A 22,450-nucleotide genomic window follows, 5' to 3' on the forward strand; every position below is an offset into this window, starting at 1 on the left:
GCATATTATACAGGATGCAGGTCAAGCAGAAATAAAATAAGCTCTTAAGTGTGCAGTGTAAACAGACAGAAACGGGGTCACAATGAACACAATCAATTAACAAATCCAAAACAAGCACTAATCAGGTTGAATGGACAGAGATGTAGGCTAAATCCTACAGGCTTTGGATTGTTATCTTTAGGGAACACACTATTACAACTATTGACCTGGGCGGCTCTCAAACAATGTGAACAAGAATGCAAAGTATTTCAGTTCTCACAACAAGGGAGCAGTGAATAGGGCAACCTTGATTTTCTCAAAAGCTTAGTGGCCTGTGAAGCCTCCATGATGTAATATTTAGACATAATGAATAAATATAAAAATATTATATAGCCTGAGACTATTACCTTGTAGAAAAAAATGGGTGTAAACTGTACAGAGCATCTGCACTGACATGGCACATTTTTTGACATGTGATGTATTTTGCAGTCAAGATAACAATGATCAGCTTTTTGCTTCTTTCCAACTCAGGATTATTATGCTACAGTATTTTTCTGACAAGTCTTATGATGATGCACATCTGCACCTTAGAAATAAAGCTATGTGGGTGAAATCCTGTTTCTGTAATGTTACCTGGTCTTTTCTCTGAATGGAGACAGATGTTTCTGCTGTCATATGAATACTGTGAGAGCTGCAGCAGTGACAGCTGAGGGCGATGAGCATCAGCATCGAGGCAAGGCACAGCTGGAATGAGGAGAGGGTGGGGGGTGCAATTCTGGAAGATTCTGCAGGAATCTTCCGAGTGGACCCCGTTTCATTGGTTTATTGTGGGGACTGTATCTAGGAGCTAGGTGGGTTAGCCTTCCCTGTCAAAGCCACCACTGTGGTGGGGACTAAAGGTTTTAGGGTGAGTGTTCTGGCCATCACTTCAGTAGGCTATACATACATACATACATGCTTGTCACCATCAGAATCTATGGGAACCCGTAGATCTCTAGATGTGTTGGTCTGACTTGACGTTGCATGCTAGTGATCTGTCAGAGATGTCATGTTCCTTCTCATGTAGCTAGCTGACGTTAGCTCAGCTCCGTAACCAGACCAAGCTAGCGTTCATGAAGCTGATGATGAGCCGAGCTAACGACATAGTGACGAATATCTGTTATACAACTACAGATGAAATCACGCACGCCAACTAATGTATGCTCCAATGCTCGATGTGCTGCTGGCGTCTGCTGCTGCAGACTAGCTAACCTAGCTAAGGAGAAACAACACTTTACAGTAGCTACATCACTAGCTGCTAGCTAGCATGGATACATGCTAACGTTAGCTTGCTAGCAGTCAGATGAGCGTCAGTCCAGCTAGCTACCAGACCAGGGCTAGTTCACCATGTCACCACGTCACCATGTCACCATGTCCACATAGTCACCATAGTCACAACTTCTTTGTTATTTCGTGCGTCCTAAAACAGAGTAACGCTGTCACTGATAACCATGTCTTCTGCTAACATGAAATGGCCTGCAGGTTCTATCCAACACTCCTCACTGTTCATAGTGACATGGAGCTAACTTAAGCTCGTCTGTAGCCACTGGTAGCCACTGGTAGCCACTGGTAGCCTAGCCACTGGTAGCCACTGGTAGCCTAGCCACTGGTAGCCACTGGTAGCCTAGCCACTGGTAGCCACTGGTAGCGTAGCCACTGGTAGCCTAGCCACTGGTAGCCACTGGTAGCCTAGCCACTGGTAGCCACTGGTAGCCTAGCCACTGGTAGCCACTGGTAGCCTAGCCACTGGTAGCCACTGGTAGCCACTGGCATCCACTGGCATCTCTTTGTTTGGTGCCATGTATGAACCAGCCTGTCCTCCCAGTTCATCTCATCTATAGCAGTTCCATGCTGTCCTGCTCTAACATGTGTTTCTTACAGAGTCAATGAGTGGAATAGACTGATACCTGCTCCTCACTGCAGACATGTCAAGTAAGGATTCCTGGAGTGTTTTTAGCTGGTTGTGATATGAAGCTCTTTGTAGGTGATATATCATATATTAAAATCTCAAATACATCAGACCTGCTGTTTCCATAAATCCATGTTAAGTGATGCAATCATAACACTTAAATGTCAAAAGTGTAGTAATGATTAACAGAGAATTGATTGAGGTCTAATTTGTTGTTGATGGTTTTATTTTTATATTAGAAATAAATCACTGGAGGGTTAGTTAAGAATGAAGTTGGAGAATTGTAAATAATGTGCTGTTTCACTGGACTGATGCTGATGTTTCATTTGGACCTTTTCTTTCACAACAGAGAGACCAACCCATGCCCCTCCCCCTCCCCCCGCCCCTACAACAGTAAGAGTTCATAACTAAGTGTAACACCAAATATTATCTGGCTATCCCAAGTTAAGCTGATGTTGCTGTTTGGAGACTTCATTTTAGTAAATGCTTTAAAATATATTTTTCAAAGAGATCAGCTTTTTTTGTTTGTTGAATCCACAACCTCTGTTAGTGACAGACTGATGTGCTGATACACCACTGCTTCTGAAAAGATTATTTCTTTATAGCCTCAGCATGACTGCAAGTTTCTTTGTTTTGCATTTTACCAGCTTCTTTCATTGGTTTCTTTAATATTATTTTATCTTGGGTTTCCCCCCCTCCCTCCTTCTTTTATGTCATTTCTCATTCATGTTTCTGTCTCATTTATTTCTATCAGCAAACGGCCAACACTACCGGGTTTGTGGGGTACAACCCATACAGCCATCTGGCCTACAACAACTACAGACTGGGAGGGAGCCAAAGCAGCAACAGTCGGGTAACGGTATGAATATTAACATATCGTAAACAAGGTGTCCAAAAATGTCATGCAGACCCAAGTGGAGAAATTATAATCTGCAACAGCTAGTTTAACACAACACTGAACAGTCAGTTTGCTTAGTCAAAGGAAGACACTGCAGAAACATCTGCGAGCATCAATAACATTGGAGCTTTTCACAAGATCGACCTTTGCTTTGTTCAGAGCGAATGAGATTAGATATATTTTTGCATTTCCTCTGTTCAAAGAGCAGATGCTGCAGAATAGTCAGTATGCGAACTCAGTCTACTACCGAGGAAGAATCTGAAATGCGTGTCTCTCTGAACTCCCTCTGCTGTCTTCATCACAGTGCAGGCTGGCTAAGAGTCCATCTGTGTGTATTCAAATACCACCTGCCTTTCAAAGTCTGCATTTCTGACAGCCATGTAAAGTAACCCATGCCATCAGTGTTGCCATGGTATTACAGACTCGCTGCATGGCTCTGGCTGCTGAGCAGTAATTTAGTCGCTGCATGCAAGCTGTGGTTGGCTGACTCTGATAATAGCATTATGGGCAAATCTCAGCTTAAGTGAGATTTTTGTATTTTTCTTTCACAGTCAGCGCTATTCCATTGTACTCTGTGGGGTTCCTGACTTGTGTATGGCCTCAAACTGTCATTAATTAAATCAAGTTAATTGAAGTGATAAGAAATGACTTTGATGCATCTTGTATTGGGTTCTCATTTTTCGGATAGTTTTATGTCAAATTACACGACCATGCACCTGCACGTAGTTTCATAAGCTGTACTCAGCCTAGGTCAGTGTGTTAGTGTTTAAATGGTTGCCTGATAACTCCACAGCATCCGTGCCTTAAGGTGAATCTTTTTCTTTCTTTACCAGAATTCCCCTGGAATAAATATCCCAAAGCCGCCCAAGCCACCTGATAAGCCATTGATGCCATATATGAGATATAGTCGTAAGGTAAGTACACAGTGTGTAATGCCGCCTTTTGCAACATCATGTGCTCTGTTGGAAGACAGGGATGTTTTACTTTGAAGATATTCTATCAGCTCAGAGTAAGTAAGATGTACATTTTGTTTCAGACACTAATAGAGGCGAAGTCTCGCCCCTTCCGGTGGACCGCCATGGGACCTTATTTTGGAAAAAATATGAAAGGTAGTCAACGGAGAGAGACAAATATTTTTTTGGACCCTGTTTGAATTGTGCCATGAATCACAAAGATGAATTTAAAAGATAATTTTGCAAGTCAAGAAAGTCTCAGTTTGTCGTAAAACTGTTGAAGTATCAGACTGTGAAAATACGTAATTAGAAAGACGAGACACCCAAAAGTCGCGGAAGTGACGTCTCTCTCTCTGAAGCTACGATGCCTGTGTGTTTCCTACTGGGATGAACTCACACCTGCAACGGGTCTTACTTGTTCGTTTGCTTCCCAACTGATAAAAAGATCAGGGGTCTTATTTATAAAACAGTGCGTAGGATCCATACTAAAAATGTACGTGCGCACAAAAGCCGAAAATGGCGTGTGCCAAAAAAAAATCTGACTTATAAAACTGTGCGTACGCACACATGTTCCCTTTATAGATCACAGTCCACCTGGAAATGTGCGCATGTGGATCCGCCTCATATTCCGCCCACTACATGCCCACTTTCAACCATAAATGGTCGATGCAAAGCACCTCATGAATGTTTCTGCATGTGAATGAGCCTGTTGTTGATCAGTGGGTCCTTACGGTGAATCACGGCGACTCCCGAGAGGAAGACCAAGAAAAGGAGTTTTTCTGACACACAGATGAAGCTGTTTGTAGGTGAGGAGGTCTCTGAAGACTCGTTCCCTCCTCATTCTTTCATTCACGTCACATAGTCCTCACAGTGCCGGTATATCCACCAGCACCATGCAGCATGTTCCGAGTCTCACCGCTGTGTTTATATCTTTACAGCAATCAGACTGATCCATTCACTTAAAGTGATCAAGACAGTCAGTAATATCCCCCACCTGGATATTATTAGAAAAAAGGAAGTTTGACAGGTGTACACTATTTATTTATTTATTTAAGTTATATGGTGAACTTGTCCTGCATTATGATTAGGACTGATGATGATAATGAGGATATGGAGAGAAACGATTGAGTGAGAGCTGTCACTGGCTTCATTTACACACTTTGTTAATTTACACAATCCATACTGGTGAAGATGTGCTGGGTGGAGGTGACTGGTGAAGATGTGCCGGGTGGAGGTGACTGGAGGAGGCAGAGTGGCGCACCGCGGTGGCGCACTGGAGACAGTCTGATAGTTGCATCGGATAGCTGTTTTCATTTTGTCTATTTATACTGTATCTGTCCCTATCTAATAAATTAATAAGTCATGTCATCACTGCAGCGATTTTACACAACAACTTTATGGAAATTAATATGGTACTTGGTGATATCTGCACTCTATTAGACGATATTATTAAAACTATTGGCACTCTGTTCTGCCATTCTTTAATGCTAATTGATATAATCTTGGATTTCTACAACCGATGATGATGATTTCAACAGCTGCTCCACAGCTGACTGCAAGTGGCGGTAGTCCGGCCCGATCTCCTCTGAGCTCTGGAGGTGGAGGGAACGTGATGGTGAGACAGCGCTGATGAGATATTGAGCGGAATTTGCTTTGAGTTTTGAGTTGATCTTTTACGTTTGTAAGGTGCTTATGGAATAGTTATGGATCACTAGCACAAAGAACACTGCTGTTTTAAATGTTTATGATAAAGTGGATATAAGTATGAAGTGACGTTAAATGTGAGAGGCATCATTATACGTATAATGAGATTTAATGTCTACAGTCTGGCTTCAATTCATCTGAGTCTCCAGTTTCCCCTGCCTCGGTGCCTCCATAATGTGCGTACGCACGGGTCAAAGTTTCCGTACCGGTGCGCACATTCTCCCGTCAAGTTTGTTTTTATAGATCACAACTATTGCATGGGAAGTGCCGTACGCACATTTCCGGCCCCGTTTTGTGCGTACGCAACGGTTATAAATGAGACCCCAGGCCTGTACTATGAAGCAGGATTTGCGGTTAGCGAGGTAACTTCAGGGTTAACCCTTCAGGGTTTTCCGTCCTACGAAGGTCGAACACTTCTTACCGGGGTAAATCGCCATGGTAACTTATGCTGAACAACTAACCTGCTCCAGAGCAGGTTATGTTCCAGATAAGAGATCAACTCGTATAAAAGAACCCCCTACTGACCAATCAGAGCTCGATGCGCGGATCATATGTCAATATTACACAAATACGAAGAAGTTACAGTCATAATCCAGACTAAAAATAACACAGTTTAAACTGACAAATGCAGGAAGGACAGCTGGCTGTATGCTGTGGGTGATAACCGCTTTGAATTATGTTTTTATATTTATTTTTTTACTTGCTCCCAAGTCCGTTTCACACCGCCAGAGACAGCTGAAAGAAGACTGAAATACTCACACACGCCACAACTTTGTCAAAGGATATAATAAAGTGTAGTCTATTAATCCATTACTCTTCTAAAGGCTGTTTATAATATCACTGCCCCATCTACACGACTATATCTGACTTTTAAGTATTCCATTAAATTAATAAATCTGCAAATTTACACGTTTATACATCGGCAATGTTTTTCTTTTGCCAGCTGTCCTTCCTGCATTTGGCAGCTTCAACTGAGTTACTTTTAGTCTGGATTATGTGTTTAGCTTCTTCATATTTGTCTGTTAAAGTATGCTCTTCCTTTGTAAAATCTGCTGCTCTGCTGACCGTAGACTTGCCCATGTCTGTGATTGGTCACATGTGGTTCATGTGAGCGCGCTCGTAACCAGACTGAGAAACCCTGGGTTGATTTACCGAGTTGATAACCGGCGTCGTAGGACCGTTTAGCGTGATCTCGTTTGTTACCCTGGGTTGAACTCGCTTCGTAGTACAGGCCTCAGGAGTCGCTGGATAAAACACATCAGGGAAGATAACGTTACATTTGTGCGTGGTCATAGCTATGTTAGCTAGCTAGCTAGTGTTGGTGACGTACACAAAACTAAATGATACTACCTCAAACTGAGACTTTCTTGACTTGCGAAATGATCTTTTAAATTGACAAACATCTTATGTGTGATTCATGACGGGATCAAAAAATTATTTCTCTCTCCGTTGACTACCGTTCATATTTTTCGCGAAATATGGTCCCACGGGGTCCAGCAGAAGGGGCGGGACTTCGGCTCTCTATAGTTGTTTATCGAGGTAGGTGTGAAATCCAAATTAAGCTAGGACTGTCCACGTCACATAGTGGGATGTATCACCTTGGAGATGGAGCTTAAAGCACACGGCCTCCTCTGGTTTGTGACCTCTTTGCAAAGAGATAACCACTTATAGCCCCTCCAACCCAACCCAACCCCACACCCGTGTCTGGTTCTCATCACCAGGTTTGGGATCAAGTAAAAGCCTCCAATCCTGATCTGAAGCTATGGGAAATTGGGAAGATAATCGGTGGCATGTGGAGGGACCTCACTGATGAGGAGAAACAGGATTATTTGAATGACTACGAAGCAGAGAAGGTTGGTTGTTTTACAAAGGGGTGTTTACGGGGTTGTTTCTGATGGGTGACCAGTAGATGTGTCTCCAACAGTTGTGGGTCCCTCTTGTCATCATTCCTTCCTTTCTAACAGTCTTGAGTAAACCTCTTTCCTTATCTTGTCGTAGTTGATAGAAACGAGGGCCCACGTTGTGTCTGCTCTCCATCTCTGTTTCCTCGTCATTCCCTGTCATCTTTTCCGCCGTAGATTGAGTATAATGAGAGCATGAAGGCCTACCACAACTCGCCAGCCTACCTGGCCTACGTCACTGCAAAAAGCAGGGCCGAGGCAGCTCTGGAAGAGGAGAGCCGCCAGAGGCAGTCCAGACTGGACAAGGGCGAGCCTTACATGAGCATTCAGCCAGCGGAGGATCCAGATGGTAAGGCCACTCGGCTAAATGCTTTGTCTCCCAAGGTTTAGAGCACTGTGACAGAGCTGTAATTACTGTAGCACGACCACACAGAGTTGCCAGTCTGCACACCCAGAGACTGTGTTATCTCCCCCTCCCAGAAATGCCATTTCTGCTTTTTTAAGCTGCAAAATGGAAGAAAATGTGTCTTTGTTTTGCACAACGGTTTACATTTTGTAGGTATTCTTGGCATTGGTTTAGACATAATTGCAAAATTTACATTCTTTTGTCTGTTGTTTTAAAGACTGACACACACACACACACACACACACACACACACACACACACACACACACACACACACGTTAGATACACAAGCCAGAAGAAGACGTTTGAGTTACACCCACCTCAAGGAAATGAGGCTGGGTTACAGTAGAAGATAATGATGTACAGGAAAACTACAGATAAAACCAACTGCTATTTAGAAACACCCCAGACCATAAAAACGTCAGAGCTGGTGTCCCAGTGGGTTATGTTCCCAACAGACTGCACGTACGTCAATGATTAAATAAGATTTAGCTCTCCGGGTGCCTGCATACTCAGAGATTGTGCTTTATTAATAAATACAGTCTTAAAGAAATTCGACCCTAAGCTGCTGCCGTATACCGGTTAGTCCTGATCTGTTCTGAACAGCATTAAAACAGCTCAGAGATAACGGGCCTGTTAGACACATCAAATCAAAAGCAAAGGATGGCTCTATCGTACGCTGTTGTCAGAAGTCCGTATGGTGGTTGTTTTCAGCAGTAGAACTTACTAGCAATACTAAATGTACTATATATGTTGAAAGCTGGTCATGGGTGTAATATAATCTGGACAGTATTTGGCATTCAGGAGGTGCCATATTTCACTTAAAATCTGTATTGTAAAATAACCCGAAACAAAATGAATCACGCAGAGTGCTTAGTGTTGTTGAAAAATGTGGGAAAAAATACCAGTTCTGCTCATTAGTGAGACGGAGTTCTACTGAATTTAATTCTGACACGCTACCATAAGAATGTATTACTTGGCTGTTTCCTGTTGTGGTGTTAGCCCAACTACGTGAGCACCTTTGAAACTTTCAACATGGCAGACGAGATTCATTTCGGCTCTCTGGAAAGTTCCATGAGTTCAGCTGATGAGAGCTCTCGTTGCATCACACAGAGGTTTAGCAAAGTTTTGCCACAACAAAGCCAAAAAGGAGTGTCTCGTATATGATAGTGTTGAACAGTGTTGGCAATTGGAAATATAAAAAGGGGAACCAATTGGTAAATAGATATGCAGAGTGAGAAAAGAATGACATAATTTCTAAAAACTGTACTGTTTAATGTATTTGTGAAACCAGCTACCGTTTTTTAAAAAACAGTACCAGTCAACAGATTTTTAAAATCCAATAATAGAAGGATAAGGTTTAATCATTTGGTCTGTTAATCTTTAAAAATCCAATTTAATATCAATCAATTAATTGCTGTGCAATAAAATATCAATTAAGAGCCAGGTCCATTATTATTATTATTAGGTTTTTATATCATTCTGTAGCTTCCCAATGGTCTTCCTTGTGTATTCAAATCTGGTCATAGTATTTATGTTTTAGTGACAAAATGCTATTTTCCTAAGCCTATTTAAAAACATTTTTCCATGTGACCTGACATAGGTTTCTGCATGATGACGTTGCTACATAGATGTACATATATCCTTATGCATAGTCAGGGTATTACCTAATGTAACTTAGATGGCGGTCGGCACGCTCCCGGTTTGGAGAAGCAGACAGGCGTACCGGCACGGAATGCAAAGCTATGTGCTGCTGTGGACGTCACGTTAGTTCAGATCTGAAAGTCACACAATAACAAAGAAACCGATCGACGCAGCAGTAGACCAGCAACTCTCCTGTTCTGCGAGGTAAAAAGACCGTTTTTGTAAAAGGAGTCTGGTGGCTTTGAAGAGAGCGATTAACAGCTTCAGTTCCCCCGTTGAAAATGGCGGTCTGATGGCGAAGTAAAGCGGTGAAAATATTCTAAATATAGCGTATTCTTAACCTGATATTGATTTTTTTAGGTGGCTAAAATAAGTTTTTCTGCTGCTCCCGTCCAACAGACGCTTTACCTCGCCGTCAGACTGTTCTTTCCGACAGGTAACTGAAGCTGTTATATCGCTCTTTTCAAAGCCATTGACAAAAACAGTAATTTGACCTCGCAGAACACGGGAGTATACCTACAACCGGACTTCAGTTATTTCCAAACTTAGCACAGCTAACGTTGACTCAGCTAATGCTAGCGTTCACATTATTCATAACCTTATTTTCGAAGCTATCATTTAAAGGGGACATATCATGCTCATTTTCAGGTTCATGTTTGTATTTTGGGTTTCTACTAGAACAAGTTTACATGCTTTATTGCTCAAAAAACACATTATTTTCCTCATACTGTCTGCCTGAATATACCTGTATTCATGCTCTGTCTGAAACACTCCGTTTTAGCACATTTCAACGGAACTGCGTTGCTAGGAAACAAGTCTGGGTCCTTGTTTACATCCTGTCAGCTGATGTCATTCACATACACTGCAACAGGAAATAAACTGGGACACATTTAGTATGTTAACGTTTAAAACTGTGAAATAATTTAAATATTGTAGATTTGTGACATCACAAATGGACAGAAATCCTAACGGCTTGTTTCAAACGCACAGTTTCTGAATATGGGCTGTGGGTATTTCTCCATGGATTGAGTGTTTTGATACTTTCACAGTATTTATATATCACTTAAACCTGCTTTATAATATAAAAGACATGGAAATCTCACTTTCTACAATATGGGACATTTAAAGAACGAGTGCTGAAAAGTGGCACAAATTTTATTTTTGTTTTGCAAAAAAAGATCTGTTTTGCATACAATGTTCTCGTTGATTGGGTCTTTTTCTGTTCTATTGAAAATATCTTAACTGACTTCAGAACAGCTGTATACAGATACAGTTCTCTCCATACATCCTAATAAAGCCTGAACAAAGGAGAACGGCAGGGGATTGTCAAATATATTTTCACTAAAATGAACACAAATGTAGGCAGATCTGAAGTTGTACATCACTGTCAAAGATGGTTCTAAAAGTACTGTAGTTCTGCATTTTATTGTGAATAAATTTGCAAAAAAACATAATAAAAAGATCCTATTTGAATCCATCTGGACTTAATTCTTCTAAAAAGTAACTAGGTATGATTATTGTCTTAAATGTCTTTACTTTCTTGCACCATCATCCTGTATTTAAATAGCAATGGAGTATACATTTAAGACAAAGAAGAACTTTTTCTGACAAATGAAAATTGCAGACTACATCTTGAAACTGTCCACTGAGTTATAATTAACTGCCTGTCTCATTCGCCTAACAATGACCTATACTTAACTCTAACTGTGTATAAATATTGAGCAATATCCCCCTCATGTTTATAGTGTCTTGATACAGAAGTATTTGCATCATTTTGTTTTGCAGCATGTGTGCCGTAGTTTGCCGAAGCCTCTCATACTCGTGGATGGTGACAGTCTTTGTAACATATCTCTTCTCTTTGCCTTTTGTCAGGTGTATGAAAATCTATTTTCTAAGATAATCGTAACAACTCGGATGTTTTTTTTATGTCTTCAGATTACGACGACGGGTTTTCTACAAAGCACTCGGCTGCAGCTCGTTTCCAACGCAACCACCGTCTGATCAGCGAGATCCTCAGTGAGAGCGTAGTCCCAGATGTACGCTCAGTTGTTACCACTGCTCGCATGCAGGTCCTCAAACGCCAGGTCCAGTCTTTGATGGTACACCAGGTATGATCTTCACATAACAGAACTTTTCTTTCGTCTTAAAGGCCGTGTGAAGGAAATTCAGAGTTTTGTTTCTAACCACATTATAAATGTTGGAAACTAATGACTGAAAACATGTTGCAAAGGCTGTGAACATTGGAGTACTGGATTGTGGAGTAAGACCGTTAAACTGTTTTTCGCCAGTTTTGTGTTCAGGATTTTTTAGGCGGGGCTGAAACCATGGCTTGATGACGCAGTGGAGCCATCCTTAAGACGACCCGACCCGTCTTCACAAACCGGGTTTTTGAAAGGATATGTCGGCTAGCTCAGTCGATAGAGCATGAGACATAAATTGTCAGTGTCGTGGGTTCAAGCCTCACTATAGGCCTTTTCATCACTGTTTTTGTTTTGTATTGTATTTTTATGATTGTAATCCGTCCCATGTCCTACGTATATTGATTCTTTTTTGTAAACTAATAGTCTTTTAAAAAAAATTAAAAAAGAGAAAGTGTCAGAGTATGGACTACCAGAGCCACGAATGTCTTTGAGACTAACAGGACCACAAAAGCAAACACTTTGTCCGGGCGGGGGGGCGCTGTAAAGCTCGCGGCCGCGAAGCCACAAGCCACCCTCACCCCGAGCCTTTCCAAGCCGACCAAACGCCTCGGACGAAATGCGCCCGGCGGGGGGATCCTCCCACACCGAGCAGCCATCCCTAACCCGCCCAGTTGAATTCCCCGGGCAGACAGCGCGACGGGGGCCGTTACCGGCCTCAAACCGTCCACGGGCTGATGGTACGCGTCCACAGGATCCGTCCTTTCCACGCTTCTCATTCATTGTCTATGTAAGCAGCCGCGCAATGCATTCTGGTAGTGTGGCGGCGCGATTTGAGAGACGGAGCGTCACGGCGGCCGTTCCTCATTTGCATTAAGCTGAGGTCTAGTCTACTTTATGCAAATCACGGGCGTCCGACGCGACTCGCCGCCTCTCAAAACTCCAGAGAATCTTTTAAAGTAAACATTGTCGATCCAAAATAAAGGCAGATTCAGCAACTGCACGGCTTATTTCTCGCCTCAAATGTTTTCAGAAACACATTTCAATGAACTGTTTTCGTGAAATAAGAAAAGAAAGTTTCCAAACGAGCCTCCATATTGTTTCCGGTTTGAAAGCTGGGAGCAGCAGCCCACGGACACCACACCCAGGTGGACACACTGATTTCCGCCGTGGCTTCAATCAAGCCACAAATTACATCCGTCTTCGTCAAAGAAGCGCTCAAACATCGTTCCAAATTAGTCTGCGCTGAGTTTGAAGAGACAGAATAAGTAAACAGATATAAAAGAAGACCATTTTACCCTCAGGCTGCTTTCTACTGTTTACCAACTCGGCAACGGGAAAGGTGTCTATCAACTATTTGTAGCAGGTTTTTCCCACGTTTAAAAATGTTGGTGTATTTGTTTTTTTATGGGTTAATAATGTAATAACCATGTGCTGCCTGTGTTGTGTTGTGTTGTGTTGTGTCACAGAGAAAGTTGGAGGCAGAGTTGCTTCAGATTGAAGACCGCCACCAGGACAAGAAAAGAAAATTCATCGAAGCCACGGAGTCGTTCACAAACGAGCTCAAAAGGGTACTGCATCTTTTACATCGAGCTCGGTTATCGCTTACTCACACACAAAGCTTTCTTTTGCATGTTTTACTATACAATGTGCAAGCTCTGGTTGTGCGCCAGTCTGCGTCCGCCGCCTCGCAGCCACCAGCTGCTGCTGTGATCGTTTACAATTTGTTGCCTCCATGATAACTTTTTGTTCTGAAATGAGATGCAGCACTCTGCAGTTGAATGCACTGTCCGCTGTTCACAACAGGCGGCGCCATTTATCCTTCACAGAGCTTCTTACACTGACTTTCACTGACAAGTAGCATTTTCAAACATGACCCTTGTTGTAGTTATGAACAGAACTCATTCAGTTGCATTAAGTAACTTGTTACTTTGTGTCCAACCTGCACATGCATGTTCAACCAATACTGAATACTTGAACACCTTTGTAAGGTGAAAAAAATATTGTTCTAATGAGCACGTAGAGCATGATCAAGAGTGCAGCAATTGTTTTCACTTTTCTACATTAAATCCCCCCCTTCCTGTACTTTAAAAGCTGTGCTGTATGAAGGTGGAAGTGGACATGGAGAAGATCTCTGCAGAGATCGCTGCAGCAGAAGAGGCAGCCCGCAAACGGATGGCAGAACGTGAGAAGGATGCGGGAGACAGAGGTGCAAGGGATGCCCCCTCCTGTGTCTTAGCAGAGGAAGAAAAACACATTTGTGCAACACATGGCAACAAGTCCCAGCAAAATTCTCTAAGTGAAAGTAGCAACAAAGAAGGCGAGGACAAGGAATCCAACACCGTAGATACACCAGGTGAGCCTTGCTGGCCTTTACTTTATGGCTTTGGTGCTAATCTGGCGCTTGTGTTTTTTAACACCGTGTAATTTATTCTTCTTTGACTCAGGGAAGCCGAAAGCCTCAGAGGAGCTTAAGGCTCATCCAGGCAGTGAGGAAGGGGCGTCAGAGGACAAGGAGAGCGTCCCCGAGGGAGCCATGGAGGAGGGAACCAGCGACAGTAACACAGGCTCAGAGACCACCTCTGCTCAGACAGAAGACGCCCCGACTAGTGAGCCATCAGAGGGGCCCAGCAGGGCAAGAGCAGCCCACTGAGTCCAGCACAGTTCACTGTCTGGGAACTAAATAAATATATCGATATCACTCTCTGATAACATAATATTGCACAGCATCATCTCAGTTTGTCGAAGCACATGAAGAACGTTCAGATGGGCTCAATGTTTAACACGCCTGAGGCAAAGATGATGCGTTAGTTGAGTTTGAAAACCCCAAGGCTCACAGACGTGCGCTGAAAAATATAGAAATGAAAAATGTAAAAACACTTGGAACCGACAAAGCGATGGTCCTGTCTAAAATCAATGGCTGCCCAGGTGAAAGCACTACATTTCCTCCACAGGCCTCACTGCCATGTGGAGGACCCCAAACAAGCCCTGTTCAGCACACATTGATACATATCTCTAGCACTATGTCTGGCAGACCCCAGATCGCCGCTAATTAAGACTGGCTATATGAAAAAAGCTGTCACATGAAACAAACATCATTTAGTGTTATATTGAACTTTGTCCTTTGCATTGTAGTGTCCTTGTTGCTTTTATTGTTATTTTTGCATGATGCAATTTTTAAAAAATAAGTTGGCATACTTGTAAAGAGCGGAGCTGGGCGACCACCTCCTTGTTTACTATCTGTATCAGTATTACAGTGACAGTATTGTCTCAGGAGTTTGTAGTCAGTAGTGGTTATTTTTGTTATTTATTATCAGCATTTTTATTATACTTGTGTATCGGTTGTCCCAAGTCTCTCCATGAAAATATCACATGATCATCAATGCTGTACAATGCTTGACCACCAGTGTTCTGAAGTTTGCTAGCTGTCAATCAAATCAAAAGCAGTACGCTTAGAACATTTCTGTGTTATGATCTATATCGCAATTTTCAGCAGAAAACTTTTAAATGTACCGTAATTGTGTACACGGTGTAACGAGGTTTGCTTAAACATGGATTTTCATGTCGTGAAACAGCTTGAAGAACAGTCATAAACATGCAGTCTTAAAATGAATTTCCTTTTGCATATTTATACCAATAAACTTTTCTACCCTGAACAAGTTCTCAATTGAATTGTTTTCAAAAAACATTTGATGCAAGGTTAGTCATCTTTTAGTTTAAATACATATGAATGTACATTTACAGTACAAACATGCATCATACAAAATGTATACAAGTGCTTTTAACAGTATACTTAAAAATACATTACTGTAAGCACACATGGTGCATAAATGATCAGAAACAAGTGGGCTGTAAACAGGTATGCAGAGGGCTCGTATCAAACATTCTTTGTTGCATACAGTGTGCTGTGCTTGCACATAGCTGTTTGTTCTTTGCACAGTGTAGGTAAGGGAAGTGGGTAAGATGAGAGGGAATTGTTCTGATTTCCTGTTTTCAATTCAGAACTAGCAATCCTCCCGAGATTTCTGTTGTCCTTGTAACAAAATTCAGCATTAAAAGGAGTGAGTTAGACCTGACAGGAGATATGACCTTTATGTGTGATGTTTTCTAAGGTTTCAGCCTCCTATAAGATGGTGTTACGATCAGATTTCATAGTGCTGTAGTTTGAATGCATGAAATGCATTGCAACTTGCCACGTTTTGTACCATGTGGTTAGCACTGCCTCAAGTGAAAGCTAGAAAACCACAACCGCAGAGATACAGGTGTGCAGAAGTCTGTGCAGATCTTGGAGTAGTTTTGCAAGGCCTTGTCACCTGGGCAGCAGTACTGTCCCACAATACTGTACACTGCATGTACAATGATAAAAATACAGCAATTCAAAAAATAATGAAGCCAAGAACCAGGTGTGGACGGGCCTGTGGCACACAAGCCATTCCCTGGACCTGAGCCTGCTCTGACTATGTACAGGGATAGATGAGGTGAGACTCCGTCTCCACAATACTGTACACTGCATGTACAATGATACAAAAATACCACATTTTTCCATTAATCACATTTGATCACCCGGTTGTGCACGCAGCCCTGCTCCACAGGCGTTGTTTTGGCCGCACCTGTAGCAACATGTCTTGATGTGATCAGCCCCTAAGAAAACTAGAATCATAAAACACTTCATACAAACTGGACAGAAACAAAATAAAACTCACCTAAACCGTCCTCATTACTCTTTCCAACAATCACCAAGTGTGCTTTGGTCCAACTCAACTGTAATTTCAGAGTTTAATGTGAAAAAACGCTGGGTTATTAACTGGGGTTATGAAGTTTGAAAAATGTTTGAAAAATGGGGTATTAAAAAAAAGTGTTATAAGCAAGACAGGTCAGGCAATAAGTAAGGCAGATGCTAAAATATACCAATAATTATAATAATATGATGGAAAATGGTTGCTGAACGCTGTCAGATAAGCATCAGACTGCAGCGTGTGGCTTTGAGCAATCATAGTTTCACTATTTGACAGAAAGCGACTGGTTTTCCCTGAAATAACTAATTTGCATGAGATTCAGATAATGCTTTACACCTCAGCCCCCTGCTGCTTCTCAGGTATTTCCTTTCATGGAAACATGAGTTGTTGCTTGTCATATTAAATAACTGAAAACCCACCAAATTCACCAAACTTCACGAATAACTCAAACAGACTTGTGAATGATTTTTCTTTGTCTTTAAGAATTGATTTTACCCAAATATTGTGTTATAGTAGGTATTTTTGTATTTTAGTATATTTGTAACTCTGCCTCTCAAAACACAGACTTTGAAGCTACGAACCAGGAAGTGGTTCTTGTTCCATCATTCGAGACACAGTGGTCAGTCACCATATTATTTCAATGATAGACACCATTTTAGTTTGAACTGATCCGATCTCCATATTTAAATAAACAGTTCATTGTAGTACCAATCTGTCTGTTTATTGTCAATACTGTATACTGTTCCTATTTTTATATTTTCTTCTATTTAAATTGTTCATATTTTTTTCACTTCTGTTTTGCTTTTTTTTTTTTTTTTACTGTGTTAGCTAATGCTTCTTGTTTTTTGCACTATATGTTTTTTGCTGTTGTACAATGCCCATTTCCCCACTGAGTGACTAACAAAGGAATATCTTATCTTAATAATTGAAAAAATATAAACCTTTTTTTTGTTCACATTTGAGTTGGAGTCTGTGGTTTTCTCACATGATACTTGGGGGCTGACGAGAAAAAAGTTTCGGTGAGGCAGTTGTTTTTTTCATTTCAACAAAAGGGAAACCACCATCAGATGTTCTGCTCATCTGTGTGTAGTTGCTTTACCTGCAGCGTACTATTCTCAGCCAACATGACTTGTGTCAGCGGTGAGTACCTTATCAGAGTTTAACTAAGATAGTTAAAAGAATGTGAATGAATGCATATGAAAAAAAACCATCAAAATGATTGTATTTAAAAAGATAACCTCAAGTAACAATAAAAAGTATGTAAAAATATCAGGCTGTATACATGTTTTAATCAGTGTTAGTTATTGTGTCTAGCAGTGATAATAGTATATTACCTGTTCAGTCAACTACATTTAACATGGCAATGTGTAAAATGATTGAAAGTGGTGTCAATACTAGAACTGTTTCAGCTTCTGTAATCGTTGCTTTTTTTAAAGTGCAGACTGATTGAAAGATACACGCCGGTGTCTGCACACCACGCGGCAACACAGACATGTTTGCGAGGTTAACTTCATGTATGTCTTAATCAGTTAGAACTGTACGTCTGTAGTCATTTATCAGCCAACATTAGTTTTAGAGTAGCCCAAATCTGCCAACCAATGTCACTGCCAACATACAATTATTAGAAATTAAATAAACAATTACTTTAAACAGATTTCTGTCTCATCTCATTTGCAAAACAGCAATTAGTGACATTCATTCTGTAAAAACGCACAAATAGGAGTTTTATTAATATCAAGTTACCTGACTATTGGTCCAGTCTGTATTGTGTAATAAATCGCAACTTACATAACAGTGTCAATGGCTGGCACTGTATAACTAACAACTACTATGAGCTTTAATAAAAATACGGAACTAAACAACTGACTAAAAACCACATTATCACAGGAAGCCTCTTACGTCTAACAATAAGCACGGCAATGTCACCAGTATCTGAAAACACATTCAAAACAAAAAATATAATTTAAAAGGGGAACTCCAGTCTAGTCTAGACTAGTCTGTGAAAACAGTTGGACAATGTGCTCTGTGGCTCTGGAAGAGCTATGTGAAGTCTGACGCTCGAAACACACAGGGAACGTCAGGAGCGCGTGGCGACTGCGTGGTGTGGCGGCTGCATGGTGTGGTGGCTGTGAGATTCACGCGTCGGGTGTTCACACCAGCTGCGTTTCAGCTTCGTGTCAGCTGCTTGTCTGCTGCTGTCAGCCCTTTCTTTTAACATAGAGTTTGCCTTTCATAATAGCCATTTCATTTCATTATAAATATATATATATATTTATTTTAGACAGAGAAAGGTTAAGAAACGTGTGGTAATTTGTAAATAATAGTAATAATCAACAATTAAAACTCCGTACTATATTCATTCATGGAGCTCTCCAAGTCATTGCATGTTCTACAATAAAAGAATAAAAGCCTCGTGTTAACAAATGAAGGAATTCTGTCCACAGAAAAAACGCTTGAGGGCTTTTATTTTGAAATGAAAGCAGGAAGTGTTGATTTAAAAATAAGTCTTTACTTTTTTTTCATCTCCGTAACATATTGTACAGATAGACATTGAAACTGTAGTAATCTTGCTGGTATGATGTCAATATACAGTCAATAGATCACTTTCACTGTCTGTTGTTGCTGTGAAATGTGCGCGGCTCGCGTAAAAAATAGGCGAGACCTCTATTCTCTAGAAGAGAGCATGGCTGCTCTAACCTGTTAACACACTGACCCCATTGGGAGCTATGGGCAATGTAACTGGAGTTGCGATGTTGGAGGGTTACAGCAGACGGCACTAGAAATAAAGGGATGGTGTCCGCTCAGGTGCTCTTTGGGTGTGCTCGGCCTGACAGAACTTTCTGGGTACCCTCGAATGGATGGCGGCTGACATACAACAGAAGGTTTTGAAATAGAAAACATTGTTTTATGGTGTTTCATTAAAGATCTTTATTCAATAATTGCAGAATTGTAATTCTCAACCATGAAGTAGGCTACTATTGACACCTTCCCTTTATTTGACACAACCCCAGGTCATGTCCTATGATCGTGTGCCAGCTACTGAGCCTTTCGGCAAGTGCAGACCAGATTTTACTGCGCATGTGTTGGACCCCAATGATATGATGCACAGACCGTGTCTCAGCCTTCATTGAATAGCCCTGGCAGGTATAGGGTCTAATGAAAAGATGCTATTGCTTGAATTGTGGGAAGTGTAGGATCCAGCATTTTTGGAGTTTAACTCATACTAGGGAGCAAAATTCAGGATATTTCGGCCTTTCGTTGCTTCAGTTTTGACCCTTTTGGAAATCATTCTCTAACGAGTCCCTTAACGTTATGCGATTGTAGTCCCCCTTTAACTGATTGTTCTATCACTCTCTAACATTACACATAATGATCGTCTACACAGAGCTATGCTTATTACTGTAAAGATATTGGCAATCATACTAGTACAGTGCTTGTTCTTCTAAAAATTCACTCCGTTTGTTTCTCAGATCTCCCGAACCTTCTGCCAGCGGTGCTGATATGGTTGATGAATTTTAAGGTAAGAATAAAACACAAGTGCAGCACCACTTATTACAGTGGTAAACATGAAAGATTACAAGATGTTAACAAAACTTTGTAGCAATGTAGCAAATTGTATCCACTTAGAGGTGAAAACAGCAGGCAGCAGGTAACTAACCACAACCCCCCCCCCCCCCCCCCCCCCCCCCCCCACCCACACACACACACCATTTCCTCTGAGGAAGTGGTTGAAAAGCTGTTTTTTTCAGATTAATATATGCAATAGTTGCTTGCTTTACTTCACTTATCTGATCAATTAATCTGTCTTTGATTACAGTGTTGCTTGTCTCAACATGATGAGAATATAACCATCATTATCGACCCGGACTATAACTCCACCTACATGTACTCCCCGGACTACAACAACTCCAGTTTTGATTATGATGACTATACTGAGCTCTGTGAGAAAGATTCCAACCGCCAGTTCCGCGAATGGTTCATACCTACCTTCTACTCCATCATCTGCTTCCTGGGGCTGGCAGGGAACCTACTGGTCATCCTCACCTTCTTCTACTTCAAGCGTCTCAAGACCATGACGGATGTGTACCTGCTCAACCTGTCCTTCGCAGACCTGCTCTTCGCTCTGTCGCTCCCCTTTTGGGCCGCCAACTCCATGACAGAATGGGTGCTGGGCGTGGTGGTGTGTAAAGCCATGCACACCATTTACAAGGTCAGCTTCTACAGCAGCATGTTCATCCTCTCTTTCATCAGTGTGGAACGCTACTTTGTCATCGCCAAGGCCGTCTCCGCTCACCGCTACCGCTCCCAAGCAGTGTTTCTCAGCAAGGTGTCATCGGCCGCCATCTGGGTGATGGCACTGATCTTCTCCATACCGGAAATGAAGTACACCACGATCAATAACCGCACCTGCACCCCTTACTCCAGCAATTCTGACAAACTCCGCGTCAGCATCCAGGCGAGCCAGATTGTTTTGGCTTTTGCCCTCCCGCTCCTGGTCATGAGCGTCTGTTACAGCGGCATTGTCCACAAACTTTGCCAGGCTCGTGGCTTTGAACGCAATAAGGCCATCAAGGTGATCCTCGCGGTGGCAGCTGTCTTCCTGGTCTGCCAAGTGCCTTATAATCTGGTCTTATTTTGGGCCACAGTTGTCACAGCAAAAGGAGGAAGCATAGACTGCAGCTACGACAACATTATCCTCTACGCCACCGATGTCACCCAGTGCGTGGCCTTCCTGAGGTGCTGCCTGAACCCCTTCGTCTACGCCTTTATCGGTGTGAAGTTTCGCAATGACCTCCTGAAGCTCCTGAAGGACTTGGGTTGCATGAGCCAGGAGAGGTTCTTCAAGTATACCTGCGGCAGGAGGAGGAGCTCCGCGGCCACTGACACTGAGACCACCACCACATTCTCTCCTTAAAGCTGTTTCGGAACGGACAACCGCCTATTCACACCTGCAGATCACACAGCGGACTGTTAAACATCAGGATACAAGTCTCAAATCAAAAAATATATATGTGTTCCATGTACATAGCAGAGTTTATCATATCAGTGACAATCTTGTGGAGTTTTGTTGTTTTTGTCTCTTTCTTAGTGTTTATTCTCGTCAGTTAAGACCAAACAAAGCTGTGGTTATTTTTTTGTATTGGCTACACTGTACAGTATTTCAAGAAATTCACGGTTAATAAAAAAAAAAAATTCTATGGTGCTTTTAAATCGGAGCAAATCATGTACATTAAACTAACTGAACAAACCACCGTCTCTTTTCTGTATTTTGTGCTATTTGCAATATTGTAAGATGATTAAATAAGATTAAATTCACTGAACAGCATTAGCAGCATTAGAATACTGCAATAATTAAAGTTGATTTAAACAACTTACAATACACAATATTCACATTAAACTTACAGTAGAAGTAAAAAGAAAAGCAAGTTATAGAGTTGTGATCAAGTCACAACTTTGACTTTCCTAGACTGCTACAGCCATACGCTGTATAATTTGAGGAACTAGGCAAGTAACCAAGCAAGCGTATAGTTCACTATTGGTTAAGGAGGATAAAAATACACCAAAGATATATTGTTTTTTTCTGACATAAACCCCTGTGAGGAAACTATTTTAAAACCTGAGAGCCAGGACATCATCAACATGGTCACCTTGAGTCTATGTCCAATGTGCTTAATAGCCAGGAGACATTACTCAAAAGGACCCGAGAGCTTAATGAAGCAGCAAGTCACAAATGTAAGATGCAGCCTGATTATGTAAGGCTTATATGTGATGAGAAGAATTTCAGATTAAATCTTAAATATGACTGAGAGACAGCAGGCTACTGGGAAGTGCAGACCAGAGGAATTATTGAGTTTAAGATTGTAATCTCCCAGCAGAACTTTGCAGAAATTGTATTTGAGTTAGTTTCTTGATTTAAAATATAAATTTGCATCTTTACGCAGCACGTCACACTCTGCAGCAGTGAGGTGAGGTGCTGGTGTAGTCGTGGTAAGTTCGGTAGAAGCCTGCTCTGATTAATTACTGTCATTTAAAATATATTAAAACAGGCTAAAATACAAAGTATGGATTTTGGCACAACTGCGAGAAGGATATGATTTTTAAATACATCTTACCTGAAAATGACTGAATATGTAAAAGCTCAG

General features: G+C 41.6%; 2 protein-coding genes across 7 annotated transcripts; both read left to right on the plus strand.

Annotated features, from left to right (window-relative positions):
* Window positions 1-753: 753 nt before the first annotated feature.
* LOC141765136 (SWI/SNF-related matrix-associated actin-dependent regulator of chromatin subfamily E member 1-like) lies at window positions 754-15,230 on the plus strand. 5 transcript variants are annotated; one of them, XM_074631109.1, is made up of 11 exons: window positions 754-886; window positions 1,900-1,950; window positions 2,277-2,320; window positions 2,682-2,786; window positions 3,659-3,739; window positions 7,204-7,335; window positions 7,561-7,732; window positions 11,369-11,541; window positions 13,041-13,142; window positions 13,666-13,927; window positions 14,019-15,230. In XM_074631109.1, the coding sequence occupies exons 2-11, from the start codon at window positions 1,944-1,946 to the stop codon at window positions 14,222-14,224; spliced, it is 1,284 nt and encodes a 427-aa protein (XP_074487210.1). In that variant the 5' UTR covers window positions 754-886; window positions 1,900-1,943; the 3' UTR covers window positions 14,225-15,230. The 5 variants fall into 5 exon arrangements, with proteins under 5 accessions (XP_074487210.1, XP_074487211.1, XP_074487213.1 ...); XM_074631110.1 differs by having other exon boundaries at window positions 2,682-2,780; XM_074631112.1 differs by lacking the exon at window positions 7,204-7,335.
* Window positions 15,231-17,296: 2,066 nt separating this feature from the next.
* ccr7 (chemokine (C-C motif) receptor 7) lies at window positions 17,297-21,555 on the plus strand. Of its 2 annotated transcripts, XM_074631122.1 has the most exons (4): window positions 17,351-17,447; window positions 19,319-19,451; window positions 19,778-19,827; window positions 20,125-21,555. In XM_074631122.1, the coding sequence occupies exons 3-4, from the start codon at window positions 19,816-19,818 to the stop codon at window positions 21,220-21,222; spliced, it is 1,110 nt and encodes a 369-aa protein (XP_074487223.1). In that variant the 5' UTR covers window positions 17,351-17,447; window positions 19,319-19,451; window positions 19,778-19,815; the 3' UTR covers window positions 21,223-21,555. The 2 variants fall into 2 exon arrangements, with proteins under 2 accessions (XP_074487221.1, XP_074487223.1); XM_074631120.1 differs by lacking the exon at window positions 19,319-19,451 and having other exon boundaries at window positions 17,297-17,447.
* The last annotated feature ends 895 nt before the right edge of the window (window positions 21,556-22,450 follow it).

Source organism: Sebastes fasciatus, chromosome 3 (genome assembly GCF_043250625.1).
Source record: "Sebastes fasciatus isolate fSebFas1 chromosome 3, fSebFas1.pri, whole genome shotgun sequence".
Classification (NCBI taxonomy): Eukaryota; Metazoa; Chordata; class Actinopteri; order Perciformes; family Sebastidae; genus Sebastes; species Sebastes fasciatus.

Excerpts from the sequence above, each read along its gene's own strand:
- LOC141765136 (XM_074631109.1), top strand. Across the intron at positions 2,787-3,658 it reads GCAGCAACAGTCGGGTAACG|AATTCCCCTGGAATAAATAT; the intron begins GTATGAATATTA and ends TTTCTTTACCAG. Across the intron at positions 13,928-14,018 it reads CAACACCGTAGATACACCAG|GGAAGCCGAAAGCCTCAGAG; the intron begins GTGAGCCTTGCT and ends TCTTTGACTCAG.
- ccr7 (XM_074631120.1), top strand. The coding sequence starts at position 17,375 with ATGTTCTGCTCATCTGTGTGTAGTTGCTTTACCTGCAGCGTACTATTC. Across the intron at positions 17,448-19,777 it reads CAACATGACTTGTGTCAGCG|ATCTCCCGAACCTTCTGCCA; the intron begins GTGAGTACCTTA and ends TTTGTTTCTCAG. Across the intron at positions 19,828-20,124 it reads TATGGTTGATGAATTTTAAG|TGTTGCTTGTCTCAACATGA; the intron begins GTAAGAATAAAA and ends CTTTGATTACAG.